The sequence below is a fragment of the Aquarana catesbeiana genome, linkage group LG02, assembly GCF_042186555.1.
Source record: "Aquarana catesbeiana isolate 2022-GZ linkage group LG02, ASM4218655v1, whole genome shotgun sequence".
NCBI classification, from domain to species: domain Eukaryota; kingdom Metazoa; phylum Chordata; class Amphibia; order Anura; family Ranidae; genus Aquarana; species Aquarana catesbeiana.
In genome coordinates this window covers 489,602,023-489,618,937 of record NC_133325.1, presented here as the reverse complement: position 1 = coordinate 489,618,937, position 16,915 = coordinate 489,602,023, and the positions used below count along the sequence as shown (strand labels likewise).

The 16,915-nt window shown below is 40.5% G+C and overlaps 1 protein-coding gene across 2 annotated transcripts in view; it reads left to right on the top strand.

Annotated features, from left to right (window-relative positions):
* CTTNBP2NL (CTTNBP2 N-terminal like) overlaps positions 1-16,915 on the top strand; it is a 133,353-nt gene that overhangs the window by 94,170 nt on the left and 22,268 nt on the right. For both annotated transcript variants that reach the window (XM_073615732.1, XM_073615731.1), the window contains exon 3: positions 14,949-15,179. In XM_073615732.1, the coding sequence (XP_073471833.1) occupies positions 14,949-15,179 (231 nt within the window). The remainder of the gene's footprint in view (positions 1-14,948; positions 15,180-16,915) is intronic.

The window sequence follows — 16,915 nt, the reverse complement described above, 5'->3', positions numbered from 1 at the left end:
GCTTTTATGGAGTTGTGTTTAAGCGCTTTGGCAAAAAAGTGCCAAAAGTGTCTAAATTCAAGTTTAGGAGCTACTAGTGTACGTGAAGCCTTAGTTCTGTTGGCATACAGATGTAATAGGACATTTTGGACCAAAAAAACACAGAAAACAACATAGACCCTTTTTTTTTTTTTTTTTTTTTTTTTTTTTTTTTTTTTTTTTTCTGACCTGAGGTAATTAGATGTAAATGGACATGTTTCCGCTTACATCCCTCTCACCATAGAGTAAGGCCAAATTCACATGGGCATATGGACCTGTACCTCCATGCAGAGGTTTGTGTTTAAACATCTGAGAAGTGACAACTGTCCTGTGCAGCTGCGTGAAGAGCTGTGGATCCGCCCCTGTATCCCTGTATGCTGTGCGTTGAAGATCTCTAGCTTTATATATATATATAGATATCTATAGATATCTATATATATATATATATATATATATATATATATATATATATATATATATCTCAGTGTATCATTGATTTTGACAGGCTGGCCTTACTAAACACCTGTCAGTCTATGGGCGCATAAACACAACCCTTCACACAGATAAAGGTCTATGCACCCGTGGGAATGAAGCCTTGCATTTAGCTATTATTCAGATCCTACTGAAAAATTGATAGGTGGATCTGATCGGACTTTCTGTCTTTGCAAAGACAGCTACCAAGAAATAAACCACAAACTGAAAAACAGTAATTTACTAATCCGGATAAAATTGACCTTTACATTATTAAGAAGTTGCAGATGACAACAAAGTGATTATAGGCTTTGTGGAAAAAAAGATAACAGACTGAAAAGAAATTCCTTTTTTGTTCTTGTTTTTCACATTACTGGCTTTATTATTCAATCTTTCTGTTGAGTATCAAAAGCAAGATGCAGATCTGAAGTGGCCCTACATCCCTTCTTCAATGAGCTAGCATTTAAAGTGGTTGTAAACCCTTACAGACCACTTTTACCTACAGGTAAGCCTAGATTAAGGCTTACCTGTAGGTGCAAGAAATATCTCCTAAACCTAAAGACAGGCACCGATGTCTACGACGCATGCATCATAGACAACGGCGTGCAGGTGCATTGAGTGTGCCGTTTTTGGTGGCACCAGCGCGCATGCGCGGGAGTGAAGTCATTGCAGCTCTGGCCAATCACAGCGCCGGAGCCGCGATACCCGGAAAGAAGATGGACGCTTTGTAGGAGAAGTGACAGCGGTGACATCACAGGCTCCCTTGTCAGGTAAGTGACACATAATGGGTTACTATGCGATGCATAGTAGCCCATTATGCTTTATCTTTGCAGGGAAACAAAGAGGAAGTAAACTCATCAGGGTTTACTTCCTCTTTAAGCTTTCAGACCTACAGTGTGCATGCAGTAATACGCAGTAAAACGTGTGTTCTGCCATGCTGCATGGCACTCATTGAACTGCACCACAAAGCAGTGCGCGGTCACCCTAATGCAAAAGTACATGTGGTCTGCTGCATTGTTGGTTCTTCAGCACCTGAACAAAAGGCGATCACTGTAGAGGCCTAGAGACTGGATTCCAAGCATTAACATTTTCAGGAGATGCCCTGTGGATGTATAGCTGTTTATGGGGGTCAACTCAGTGGGTGTGGCCAGTGCAAAGGTGATTTGAATCTAGAGTGTACGTTGTGGCATGCTGGAAATGTGCGTAGCCCATGCTGTTGATCATGGATGTAGGAATCCAATAGTGTATGGTGAGCTGTGGATATCCTTTTTTTTTTTTTTATGAGGGAGGGGGCGGGGGTTGCAGTTGTTCCTAATAAATGCTAAAATCAGTAATCCAAAGACTTGGTTAATTAAATCTGTTTCCTTTCTGTAGAGCAGTACTACCAGTACAGCTGCTAACATTACTCGACAGAATGCAAATAACACAAATAGTTATAATATAGAATAATGTACGGTATTATGTCTGCACAATTATAAGTTACTTTTATTTTCTGGATTTTGTTCCCTGTTGTGTGGATTTTCCATTACCCGGTATACCTGCAGTCATAATAGTCTGAAGACGAAGGCTGCAGGTAAGCTGGGTAGGAAGCATCGAATGACCAGATTCATTTCATCCTGTTAATGAACCCTGCAGTGACAAAAGGAGTTGCTGTAGAATGTGGAGCAGCCAGTCTTGTTGATTGTCTGAATGAAAAAAAAAATGCAACAATGCAAAAGGAAGGGCGGGAGTGTTTTGAGTTTTCATTAACCTCTTAGCCACCCATTTTATTTCATAAAATCTTTACTATGTCTTTGTTAGAACACTGAGATTTACTCAAATTATTATAATAAACTGCTTGTGCCAATCTGGACTCTGAATGCCAAAATGTACAGGCTGAGTGAGGTGACGCAGAGCGCTTTCCTGCATGGGCCACCATGTCATTTTAGCTAAAACTCTACCTGTCATTTCTTGTCAATGTCATCCCTGTCTCTGTGACAATTGTTCCACCCACCAGGGTCATGTCATGTCCATTAATTCTCACAGGGCACAGCACCTTCAGAAAGTCAGTAACTGGAATTATAGCTGCAGCCTTGCTGCGATTCACCCTCCCTATTCCTCCACGCCTGCGTCCTTCATTTCTAGCCAGTGACTTCAGTGATGTCAGAAGAAAGGACCAACATCAGATCCCCTGACCTCCTCCTACCATCTGCTCCTTCCACTGCCTTATTAAAGAGCATCCCCTGCAGATGCACCCTGGGAACTGCTGAAGACTTTCTTGCTGAGCTAGCTGGTTGTCTGGGCCAGGCATCAAGGAAGGAAGAAACGCTAGAGAGAGAGTGGTCATCTACATTCACTAATGAATAAAGAAAAGTCTAAACTAAGCTGAATAACTGGCAAACTAAAATGTATCAATTGTTAACCTGTTGGGGCACAGTGGAGATTGATGGTATACTTTTTGGGGGGATCTGCTGTTTGTAAATGAACCAGAAAAGCCTAAATTAATCTGAATAATTTTTCGGAAATGAACAATATATTCTGTGGCACACAAAGATTGGTGTAATTTTTTGTGCAGCCAGTTATTGACTTGTGGACTGGACTGGAAATGTTGTTTGCTAGGCTTTGGGTGGATGCCATCTTGCAAGTGAAACAGCAAAGACTAAACTAATCTCAATAATTGACTGACTAAAAAATGACTTAATGGACTTGTGTCTTTTTTCAACCTCACCTACTATATAACTATGTAAAAAACTTTTTATCTTGGTGCAGTAAGAATGGTGTAATTTATTTTAGGGCCCTGGTGGTCAGTCACAAATTTCTGTCTGGTAAAGCTGAGATTTGGGAATTGGGCAGCCATCACCTCATGCATGTGAAAATTAACTGTGAGCTCCACCTAGTGGCTGAATGTTATTTACAACTACAGACCCAAAGGAGCCACAGGGAGCATGGAGCTCCACCTGCTAGCGGCAAAATATTTAAACGAACATTTGCAAAGTTGTATGTTCAGGTCTCTAAAATTCAAGTATTTATTTTATTTTTGTCAATGTTGTAGGTAGTGTGTGTGTGTGTGTGTGTGTGTGTGTGTGGTTTTTTTTTTTTTTTTTTTTTACTATTTTTTTCTCTTTAGGTATTACAGCATCAATCCAGTGATGTCCTCCAGCACCAACCCATTCCTTGAACCATTCCCAAGTCAGCGATCAAAAGCAAAATGTAATTCAGTAATATTCTCCAGCAGCATTGCCCCAATTGCCATGACAAAGTCAATGTACATCCTCAATTCCAGAAAAATTGGGATGCTGTGTAAAATTTGCATAAAAACAGAATGCAATGATTTGCAAATCTTATAAAACCCATATTTTATTCACAATAAAAAATGAAAAACATATCAAATATTTAAACCAAGAAAATGTACAAGATTAACCACTGCAGCCCCGGATTTACCCCCTTCATGACAGGCCATTGTTTGCGATACTGCAGTGCGTCGCTTTAACTGACAATTGCGCGGTCATGCGACATACCCAAATAAAATCGATGTCCTTTTTTTTTTTCGACCACAAATAGAGCTTTCTTTTGCTGGTATTTGATCACCTTTGTGTTTTTTTTTTTTTTTTTTTTTTTTTTGAGCTATAAACAAAAAAAACAACAATTTTGAAGAAAAAATATTTTTTTTTACTTTTTGCTATAATCCCCGAAAAAATTAAACACATTTTTTCATCGATTTGGGCCAAGATGTATTCCTCTACATATTTTTGATGAAAAAAAATCGCAATAAGCGTATACTGATTGGTTTGCGCAAAAGATATAGCGTCTGCAAAATAGAGGATAGATTTATGGCATTATTATTATTAATAAATATCAGCTTTTTAAAAACATTTTTTGTGGGACTGCAACATTGCGGCGGACAAATTGGACACTTTTTTGGGACCAGCGGCATTAGTACCAGAGCTAAAAATAACCACTGAATACTGTATAAATGACACTGGCAGGGAAGGGGTTAACACTAGGGAGTTATCAAGGAGTTAAGTGTGTCCTAGGGAGGTGTTTCTAACTGTGGGGGGAGTGAACTGACTGGGAGTAGAGCAAAATCGCCATTCCTAATCACTAGGAACAGACTATCTCTCTCCCCTATCAGAATGGGGATCTGGAAGATCCCCGTTCTGGCTCTCTGTGGAGCTTTCGCAGATGGCCGGTGGACATCGTGGGCGCCGGCCACGTGCGCCGGAGATGCGTGCACCTGCTTTAGCAATTACATGGAGCGCCATACAGGTATGGCGATTCCCACAATAGAGCCGCCCTGCCGCAGTATACAGTGCCTTGCAAAAGTATTCACCCCCCCCTTGGCTTTTTACTTATTTTGTTACATTACAGCCTTTAGTTGTTTTAATCTGAATTATATGTGATGGATCTGAACACAATAGTCTAAGTTGGTGAAGTAAAATTAGAAAAATATATAGATAAATCTATTTTTCAGAAATAAAAAACTGATAATTGGCATGTGCGTATGTATTCACCTCCTTTGTTATGAAGCCCATAAAAAGCTCTAGTGCAACCAATTATCTTCAGAAGTCACATAATTAGTGAAATGATGTCCACCTGTGTGCAATCTAAGTGTCACATGATCTGTCATTACATATACACACCTTATATACAAGCAAGAGGCACCACTAACCAAACACTGCCATGAAGACCAAGGAACTCTCCAAACAAGGGACAATGTTGTTGAGAAGTACAGGGTTAATAAAAAAATATCCAAATCTTTGCTGATCCCTAGGAGCACCATCAAATCTATTATAACCAAATGGAAAGAACATGGCACAACAGAAAACCTGCCAAGAGACGGCCGCACACCAAAACTCATGGACCGGGCAAGGAGGGCATTAATCAGAGAGACAGCACAGAGACCTAAGGTAACCCTGGAGGAGCTGCAGAGTTCCACAGCAGAGACTGGAGTATCTGTACATAGGACGACAATAAGCCGTACGTTCCATAGAGCCACCCCAGCCAGCTCTCACTGAGCTCTGCACAGTGTAACTTCAGCTCCCCACCCCCTGCCTTCTAGAAGCTCAGACAAGCTGTGTAAATTCTGGACTTACTGACATCAGCAGTATGACCGAGTAGTCTCTGAATCCTGTATCCCTCAATGAATGAGAAAGAAATCGCAGTCCAGTTTAATGGTACTTTATGTGTTACCAATAGGTTGCTGTGCTCAAGTGTCTTCTAAAAGACCATCATCCACAAGTGGAACAGTGAAGAGGTTCACTAAAAGAAAAAAAATGTAAAACTGCTTTACAAAGAAATTTGACTGACTACCAGGGCCCTAAAATAAATTGCATCATTCTTACTGTACCCCAAGATAAAGTGTCCACTGACATCCGCCGCTCCATAGGAGAGACTGCAAAACTGACAGGCGGACCTGATCAAACAGCCTGTGTGAAAGGGGCCTCAAGGCTGGGTTCACACTGGTACATCGTACAACTGTGTATCTGACTTGAAGTCCAACATGCGTCCGACTTTAATGAACAGGGATCCGACTTTGATCCCCGACAATGCGGACACTTTGTGTATGGTATGAATCTTTAGTGGGAACTCCACGCCAAATTTGAAAAAAAAAAGTAGAGAACCATGTCCATTCATTACTGGTTGTGAAGCTGAAAAATGAATGTGTTTTTCTGCTATGTGACCTACTCTATATTGAAGTTTGCTGCTTGCTGCACCCCCTATGTGATGCTAACTATATTGCTTTTGTGTACTAGTTTCTAAGTGTAAGAGACATCCGCTGTTATGATTTCACTTTTTGTTACGGCTCTTTGAAGCTGCTGTGTAATTTTTTTGAAAAAACAAAAACTCAGTAAAAATATCTTAAAAAAAAAAAAAAAAGTTCATATGCAGGCACAGTAAGAAGAGAAGGGGAACGGTGACTTGTAGACAGACAATGGCATTTAATTATGATAGTAAATTCCTAAATTTGCTATACACAATGAGAATTGATGCAAATTATATGGTGGGTACTCTGTGGGTAGAACAATTGGCACAGAGAGGCTGAAACAATTGACCTTTTACGTTTTTGAAGGTATTCCTGTCAACTTTTAAAGCTGTAAATTTCTGCACGTTATTTTTATATGCGTTCTTTTTATTTTGACATCTACGGGCCAGGAACAAAATATTCTGGCATCCTTTTTGGATGTAATCATTTTTTTTAACCTGTAGTCAGTCTGGATTTTATGATTTAAATAGAATGATGGACGATGTAGATTATTTATATTTGCCTGCCTTGCAGTCTGCCACTGACCCAGAACAAGTATGCAACAAGTAAAGTCATCTGTTTATCTGCAGATTTGATATTTATACTGGGGAGGTAGGTTGGCTGATCTATAGGTAGATGAGTGGCCAGCTGTGTGCTTCATGTAGACATGTACACCTTAGCTGTACAGTAAGTCCCCTACCGTTTCATTCCGGGAGCTTGTTCGTAAGTCCAACTCATTTGTAAGTTCAACAAAGATCAGTGCTTGCAGACAAAGGCGCCAAGAACTGATCAGTGTGTTCTGGCGGGGAGAGTCCCCCTGTCAGAATACAGTAGCGCAGCTGGGGGGAGATTGCTGCACCAACATTGCTTGTTTTGGTACAGCGTTCTGTCCGTGGGTTTTTTTTTTTTTTTTTTTTCATTCAGCCCACGCATCTTGAAGGTCCGTATGTAGGGGACTTACTTTATAGAGCTCTTGCATCACAACACTGGTAGCATCTCTGATGTTCAAAAGGTTTCAGTTGGTGTTCTCTGTGATGAAAATACAAGTTCCTTTTCTTCTTTTAATGGTATGATGCATAGTTTTATATTTAAAGTGTGTTTGCATAAGAGAGTAGTTTAAAAATAACTCTTTAGAACCAGTGTTTGGAGAAACAAACCTATTTAATGTTTCAAAAATGACTGGGATTTGAAGCTACGCCGTGAAGCCGAATTTATTAGGCAACAGTATGTAAAATATTATCGTGACACACCCACTAATAGTGCAGAATATAGGATCCAAAGGTCTGCGTAAAGCATTTGAGCAGGGCGTCTACCTTTTCAATAGTTGCTTGTATAATGCAGAAGATAAGGGTGTGTTAAAATGTCATTCCACAAGAAGGAAATTATGTTTCTTCTTGTTGCCTTATTTGCAAGGATTTTATATGCTTTCAATTTCTTTAATACATAAAAGTCAATAATGTATTGTAACAGATTGATTTATTTAAAAATGTGTTCAAAGAAAATATTTGCATTGAGGGCAGACTTCAATTATGCACTTCCTAGCCCCCCCCTTTTTTTTTTAACCCATGTATAATAAGGTAGGAAACCCATGTCCATACAAATTGGGTTTAACAGGACATAGGGGCCTATTTAAGCAAAGCCCAGATACTGCTACTGAAAGGGCAATGCAGTGTTTACTTCGCTATGTTGTAACTGGGCTCTCCTGTCTGCACTTTTATTTAACCCAACTCACTAAATTGACTTGTTTTAGAAGCAAGTAATGCAAAAAAGCACAAAGCTGGGCTTTATAAAGATTCCAGAATTGTTATTTTTTATTTCTTTAAAAAACAAGAGTGGCCGCAATAAGGCCATATTATTGCTTTATAAATCAGCCACATAGTGTATAATGGAACATTTCGTTAATGGATCCATATGTCTTCTATATAAGATGACAAACTACGGTAACTACATATATTTTCTTACCAAAGCAACAAATTAGGCTGATGCTCCAGTCTGTTGTCACTTTCCCTTCTTTGTTTTAAGAGTCCGCTAAGAAAAAGAAGAATAAAAGTCCCAGCAGGGTCTAAAAATCACAGAGAACAAAAGAAAGAGAAAAATATTAGTACTAATACCTTGCCACCAGGAGACGCCACCAACTGGCAGATGTCCACATTGGTTAATCTTATTATTGCAAACTGATAGGTCTTAGCTTTGCTTAGCAAGGCCTTCTCGTAGCCTGAGCCATTTTTTTCTCTTTCCCTTCAGGTCCATAGATCTTTTAGACTCCAAACTTTTTTTTTTTCTTTTTTCTTAGATGTCTCCATCCAGTATATGTATTCTGCATGTGCTTCATGTGATGAAGCAATACTTTTGCTTTAAAGAGATTGTAAAGTCAAAAAAAAGTCAGCAGCTACAAATACTGTAGCTATTGACTTTGAATAAAAGGACACTTATCTGTTCAGGGATCCAGTGTTTATCCTCACCCAGGCCAGTTCTTCGCCGGTCTTAAGTTCCCAAGCAGCCTGTTTACTGTGGGAAGCCGGAGGTGATTCCTTGCAGCTTTACAGCCGCATCCCCACTGCGCATGCACGAGATGCACTGCGCTTTGTGGATAAACCTGCACCCTCCTGGGACCTGTGACGTGCTCCAGGAGGTTGTGGCCCGTGGGATTGCCTAGGCCGAGGGTGCTTAACCATTGGCCACTGGGACACATGGCCCTCAAACTAGAAAAGCAATTGACCGGAGTCGGCAAGCCCAAATTGCAATCAACGGCCCATCCCAGAGCATCAGAGTGCTTCCAGCCTTCTTTTTAGCACCAGCTCCTGTCCCAGTTGAAGTGACAACAAGTGCACTTCCCCTGGGTCCTTTGTAGCAGCACCCCCCCATCCCAACCATTAGTGTAACGGAAAGGGTTGCAATGGTGACCCCGTCCCATGCTGCTCGGCGCTTCCGTGACCTGCCAGAACTCTCTTCACCGCTCTGAGCACTGCAAAGGGAGGACTGAGATCCCTCGCTGACAGCTGGGAGAAGAGAAGGAGAGCTGCGGGAGGTCAGCTGAGTGCCGAGTGGCACTGTACCGAAGGTATTTGACACATTTGTATTACAGAAACCCACACATTGTACATTATATACTACTGTAATAGAGTGGGTTATAGGATTTTACAAGCATTTTAGACTTATTTTTGGGGTAGGGCTTAGTTCAGCCCTTCTGGGAAAAAACAGTAGGTCTTATTTTCGGGGGAAACACAGTATATGTACAAAAAGGAGGAGAGAAAATAGAAGTTGTAATGCTTTTAATTATTACTTGTTACCCTACTGCAGCCAGGTGATGAGTTGGCTTGCTGCAACTTCTCGACACAAGTGCGTTTCACGGATCAGAGCCCATTTCTTCAGTAGTAAAACTACAGTGAAGCTCTAAAATGAAAAGTATGTAATTTAAACAAAGGAACCCTAAAAGTTTCCCTGAAACATAGCTAGCCATTTGACTCACCAGGGCAGTGAAAGCAGCACAGTGGCTTAGTGGTTAACGCTTCTGCCAGCACTAGAGTCCTCAATTTGAATGTCAACCAGGACACTACCTGTATGGAATTTGCATGTTCTCTTCTTGCATTGTTTTTTTTCCCGAGTGCTCTGGTTTCCTTACACGCTCCAAATACATGCTAGTAGGTTAATCGGCTCCTATGTAAATTGGCCCTAGTAGGTGTATGAATGAATTAAAGGCAGGGACCTTAGAGTGTATGCTCCCCAAGGGCATGGACTGATGTGAATGTACTACATGTAAAGTACTGCGTAAATTGTCAGCGCTTTATTTATTTTCTGTAATATGTAAGTAATAAATACTACTGTATCCTCAAATTAAGTAGAATGAATAGTGTATGTACAGGGGTTGGACAAAACTATGGAAACATCAGGTAAAATAACGAAATTGTTAACTAATGTGGTGTTAGACTGCTTTTGGCATTCAAGATGGCCTGAATTCTCCTGGAAATCGACAAATGAGTCTTGGATGGTGGATAATGAACTCTGATACCACTGCTCGTAGAGATGCCAGAGGTGGAATATGAGCCCTACCCTTTCTCTCCAAAATGGACCATAGTAGCTCTATGATATTAAGGTCCAGTGACTGTGGTGCCCAGGGAAGGTGAGAGACTCCATCTGCATGCTCATCATACTACGATTTGACAACACCAGCTGTGTGAATCTGAGCATCATTGTCTTTGGGAAACTATGTCTGCATCATGGAGTGCACATGGTCAGCCAAAATTTGTACATAGTTGCTGGGAAATGAATCTACCTTTCAAGGTGATATTGGGGCCTGCAGAAAACCAAAATATGGCTGCCCAAACCATGATTGCACTTTACTAGTACAAGACATTCCTGGTCGCAAGCTTAGGACGATGTTCGCCACATGTCTGGTGGTTGTTGAACCGTGTGAAGCTCAATTCATCAGGCCATATTACAGTGTTTCATTGATTGACAGTCCGTAATTTATGGGTGTTGCACCACTCTCTCCTCTTAACATTAATATCAGTCGCTAGTGGTTTGGCAATTGCAGGTCGCCTGTGAATGTTTTGCTTATGGAGTACCCTCCGCAGAGTTTTTGTGGACACAGGCTTTGGAAGACTAAGACTGAGCTCTGCAGTCACTTTTGCAGCAGTTGTTTTCTTATTCCAGGTCACAATCCTGCCTTTTGTCTCTTTGTGTCAGTTGACCATTGAGAATGCGCTTATGTGACATTTTCCCGAAAACTGTATATGCTGTCATACCCTTTGATACTGTACCTCATAACACACCAAATTGGCAACTTCAGTCACAGAGGCACCAGTTTAGTAGGCACCAACAATTTGGAGCTCAGTAAGCTTCATGTTACTAGCAGCGCACGTAGTGAATGATGAAAGTGAGTCTTCCCACCTGTTAGCTAGGTGACTCTTCACACAGCAGAAGCTAAAGAATGTTGCATCGCTTCTGTTTTCAACCTGAAACATGTCATCGCCTTCACACCTGCAAATCATGTAGTTTCCATACTTTTGTCCAACCCCTGTATATATTGTGTTAAAGCCCAGCTCCAAAACTTATTTTACTTTGGAGGGAGGATTTGAAGCTGTTATGTTTTATTGCCAATGGAAGCATTGCACCGATACCGGTACTAAGCATTTGCTTGAGTGCTTGTACTCATGCCAATGCTCCGATACTAAAACTGATACCTTCAGACTCAGTTTACATATGTGCGGGCTGGTTTGCAGGTACAGTGATTTCGTTTAGTGTTTGAGGTGCGAATTTCAGTGTATGAGATTAGAAATCACATCTAAACCGGCCTGAAATAATACATTACTCTTTCAGATTACACTGAGGTTGGCCCGCGCAGTGAACGGGCTGCATTAATGCACATTATCAGTAAAAAAAACTGATGTGAAACTGATGTCTCTGCAAGTGAAATCTGTTTTCCCATTAGTTTTCAGTGTATGGTGTGAACGAGCCCTAAAAAACCTGTCCCATAACACTAAAAATAGATATCAGTAATTGGTATGGGTGAGTACTTTGGAAAAAGTATTGGTACTCGTAAGCTGTCTTCAAAAAAACTAGTATTGGTGCATCCCTAGCCATTGGTGCCCCTGTTGGGACAGTAAGTAATCAGAAATATCTTCAACAGGGACACAGACGTTTGTGGGGAAACAAACGAAAAAAACCCCAACCCATTGGAATACATGCGTCCGACGCCCTGCATATACATTAGGGGCCGGGCGCATGGATTAGGGGGGTGGCGCACCAGCGCCCTGTATGGACGGGCCGCCACTAGTCTCATGTAATAGGTCTCAAGATGGCTGTCTCCTGAAGTATGTCCACGGTCTCCAACAACTCCTGTTGCATATTCAGTTTCTGGCAGTCTCCTACAGCATGTCCAGTCTCTGAACATCTCTTGTATCGTGCACAATCATTCTCCTGTATTATGTCCACAGTCCATGGCCATTTCTTGTATCATGCCCATGGTCTGTACAACATATTTTGTTGTGTGTCTACGGTCTGACAATGAATATTCACTTTTCACAATTTTATGTGTGGCCCGTTGGCCTCATGTGCAGCAACTAACATGACCAAAGTTGACACCACTGGTCTAAAACAAGGGAGTTAGTACTGTTCCAGGTGAGTCCATGCTTGCCCTCAACTCACATGCAGGTGCACGTCCACTTCATCACTACAGAGATAACTACAATGCAACGAGAGAATGTATGTATAAACTTACATACATGTACCCCATTTTAGCACCATAAAAGGCAACATTTCCTGGATATTTGCAGTCATTGATTGAATTACAATACGTTGCCTTTGCATTACTTCATGCTATACAGTGTGTGACATCAGAGCCCTGCCCCCTGCTTGCTGTAGCTGAGTAAAAGCCCTTGATCTGTGTGTTTTAGAATGCTGTAGAGAAGAGAGGGCTGCAGATAAATAGGTGCAACTTTTGTAGGAGGTTTGAGGCCAGTCGCCACACTTGGTATATGTAAGCGTTTACAACAACTTTAACAGGGAGGTTCAACTTTCACACTGCTGTGACTTGAATGTTGTGATGTTGTGTGGTATTACAGCTATTTCGCGCCCGCGACTTAGACGCAATTTTAGGGAATACCTGTGTAAACTTGAGGTCTACGGACCTCAACTCTCATCAAAGTCAGACCAAAGTAGTGCAGGGACTACTTTGAAGTCGGTGCGACTTGAAGTCGCACAGATATGAATGGTACTCATTGGTAATCATGGGGTACGACTTGTCATGCTACTTTGCAGTCCCCAAGTTGCAAGACAAGTCACACAAGTGTGAAAGGGGCCTTACCCTGAGTTGAATACAATTTTTAGGAGACCTGACAATTAAGCTCATGTTTGTTACCTGGGTGAATGATGTCATAAGCCATGGTCTGGAGACATTTACTCTGAAAAATCATTATACTACATACGTGCATCTGTGTGACGCAATTTGACATTTCCAATCACACATTTAAACTGTGGCTTTGCTTAATAACTCTGCACATATTAAATGCTGAATACATTACCATACAGCTTTTTTTAAGTACAAGTTTTGTGAGTATTTTAACAGCTGCCTGTCTCTCTCTCTGTAATCTGAATGTGGAAAAATGGTTATTAAAAGCACATCCAGTCTGGTCTTTCTTTTCAGGTTGTTTATTTAAATGATGCTGACATCATCATTTAAACAATCCTGACATGAAGGTCCTTGTTCAGGCTCGCTCAGGCTGTTGCTTCTGTTGTTTCCCAATTGTGCTTCTGTGTTGTTGCCCTTTAACACCATCATTTTGCTATAGGCTGGGCGGGGGTTTCATTGTTGTGACTGGGCATCATATGACATCCTTCACAACATGCTGCTCGTGCATGTCCCTGGAGGCACAAACCGTGGCGATCAGTGGTGCGGTGTGTCACTTGGAGTGCATGAGGGACTTTCCCACTAACCCTTTGGATATTTTGTATCCCACTTTTTTCTGCACAAATCACCTGTACATATACCGCTCAAATCTACTACAGTTCCATTACCAGTCTAAAATTTGATGCTATTCCAATTGCAAGCTCCTATGGAAATCAACTGAACATTGTCCAACCAATCAATCAACTATATGTAAGTGATAAATATAATGTCTTAATTCAACAATTGTCTCTGAATCCTATGCCTTAGGTCTGCTGAAATAGATTTTTGTACATTTAACTTCATTTTAGATAAATTTCTCCTAAGTCTCCACACCCCTGAAGAAGGACTAGACACATATATCGAAACGCGTTTGGGTGTAAGGAGAATTTGTTATATGTTTGCTATAGCACTTTACATGTTTTGTATGGATCAATTAATGCCTTGTTGCAATTGTTTTTAAAGTGTTTTCAATAAAATTTATGTAACTTTTTATACATATTTTTGTAACTTGCTTTACTACCTCGAGTGCCTTAAAAGTCCACTAAGGGGAATCCTTTCGCATTTCTTGATACAATTATCGGATGCGGCACTCCCCCTCCTCTACATGGATTGCCTTTCTACCCTTTCTTTGTCTCTAATGCAATAGGCTGCGCACACCTATGACTGCCTAAATTCAACCAATAGGAATAAAATATAAAATCCTAGCCAATGGGGAAAGCAGGGCAAGAAGGAAGCTGAAGTAAACATGGTAAATTAGCTTTTTACACTGAATTTTCACAGCTTCTGACTAGGGGTTGCTAGTGCATACTTTCCAATGGTTTAAAATAAGAAAAAGGGACAGCTTTCAGCATAAAGTAAGTAGATGTATAACACACCTCTGCCATGCCACCATGCTCTGCCACCCACACAAATCGTGAAGAATTCATATACAAAAAATGACTAAACCCACAACTTGTTTTTTCATGACTGCCTTTCTTGGCAGTTTTTCTAGAGAGCTGTGACATGGGAAAAGGACCAGGACAACAGAGCTTACAATAGCTTCGATGCACAGCTACCATTAGAATACAAGTGGAATGGCATGGATTTTTATGTTAGGAGTATGTAATAAAGCATCTGTTATGGATCAGAGACACTTTCCTCTTTTTGAGTACCAAGGCAAACCAGTATAAATCAAATGCAGCGCTTCAATACTTTAATAATACCAGCTGCTTTTAAAATCATCAAATATCATTTGCTATTAAATCTGTTCTAAGATTTGATTTAAATGCATAGAATTTTTCTATATATTGTGGTCTGTATTTCATATAGAAACACTATATATTTTGTAACGTAATATATTATTTTTTCCAGGCACAGCACAAAGACAGATTCATTGAAGAGCGTTATGGCAAATACAATATCAGTGATCCTTTGCTGGCCTTGCAGAGGGATTATGAGACCCTCAAGGAGGACAACCACGGACAGAGGCCCTCCGTGTGTTCCAACCCCCTGTTCATTTTAAAGGAAGTCATGAAGCAATGCAAGGCCATGCAGGAGAGGATGTTGGCCCAGCTGGCTGCTGCTGAGAGCAGGCATAGAAAGGTGAGTGTTTTATTTGTGATGCTTTATGTTTGGGTAGTGCTGACATTGCTTAGAGACTTTCAGAATCTGGGGACAGTATGCAAGTTTCTGCCAGAATCCACTGCATGTTTATCAATATTAAAAAGAAAATGTAAATATATACATAGGAGTATTATGCATACCTAACTAAGGTAGACTAAATGACAAAAACCTAAATTTCCCTCTGAGTATGATTCAGAGTCTGACAATCTATTTTTGGCAGCTTTGTTAGTCAGAAAGAATCTCAGGCATTTTGTCATCTCACCTATCTTCTGGCATTAGTAGATTTGCTGCGTGGTAATCTAAACAGAAATGTTTTTATATATATATATTACACACAGTATCTCACAAAAGTGAGTACACCCCTCACATTTTTGTAAATATTTTATATCTTTTCATGTGACAACTTAGGGGTGTACTCACTTTTGTTGCCAGCGGTTTAGACATTAATGGCTGTGTGTTGAGTTATTTTGAGGGGACAGCAAATTGACACTGTTATACAAGCTGTACACTCACTACTTTACATTGTAGCAAAGTGTCATTTCTTCAGTGTTGTCACATGAAAAGAATAAAATATTTACAAAAATGTGAGGGGTGTACTCACTTTTGTGAGATACTGTATATACAGTGGATATAAAAAGTCTACACACCCCTGTTAAAATGTCAGGTTTCTGTGATGTAAACAAAGATGAGATGAGACAAACATATATATTTTCAGAACTTTTTTCACCTTTTAATGTGACTTATAAACTGTACAACTCAATTGAACAACAAACTGAAATCTTTTAGGTAAATGAATTATGTAAAAAAAAAAATATGGTTGCATAAGTGTGCATACCCTTAAACAAATACTTTGTTGAAGCACCTTTTGATTTTATTACAGCACTCAGTCTTTTTGGGTATGAGTCTAGCAGAATGGCACATTTTGACTTGACAATATTTGCCCACTCTTCTTTGCAAAAACACTCCAAATCTGTCAGATTGTGAGGTCATCTCCTGTGCACAACCCCCTTCAGGACACCCCACAGATTTTCAATCAGATTCAGGTCTGGGCTTTGGCTGGGCCATTCCAAAACATTAATCTTCTTCTGGTGAATCCATTCCTTTGTTGATTTGGATGTATGCTTTGGATTGTTATCATGCTAAAAGATGAAGTTAGTCTTCATGTTCAGCTTTCTAGCAGAAGCATGAAGGTTTTGTGCTTATATAAACTTGTATTAGGAACTGTTACCTCTACCTTGACTAAGGCTCCTGTTCCAGCTGAAGAAAAACAGACCCAAAGCATGATGCTGCCACCACCATGCTTCACTGTATGGCCAAAAAGTTCAACCTTGGTTTCATCAGACCAGAACACATTTTCCCACATGCTTTTGGGAGACTTCAGATGTGTTTTTGCTAAATTTAGCCTGGCTTGGATGTTTTTCTTGGTAATAAAAGGCTTCCGTCTTGCCCCTCTACCCCATAGCCCAGACATATAAAGAATACGGGAGATTGTTGTCACATGTACCACACAGGCAGTACTTGCCAGATATTCCTGCAGCTCCTTTAATGTTGCTGTAGGCCTCTTGGCAGCCTCCCTGACCAGTTTTCTTCTCGTCTTTTCATCAGTTTTGGAGGTAATGTCACTGTTGTGCCATATTTTCTCCACTTGATGATGAGTGTCTTCACTGTGTTCCATGGTATATCTATTGCCTTATTCTTTTGGACCCTTCTCCTGA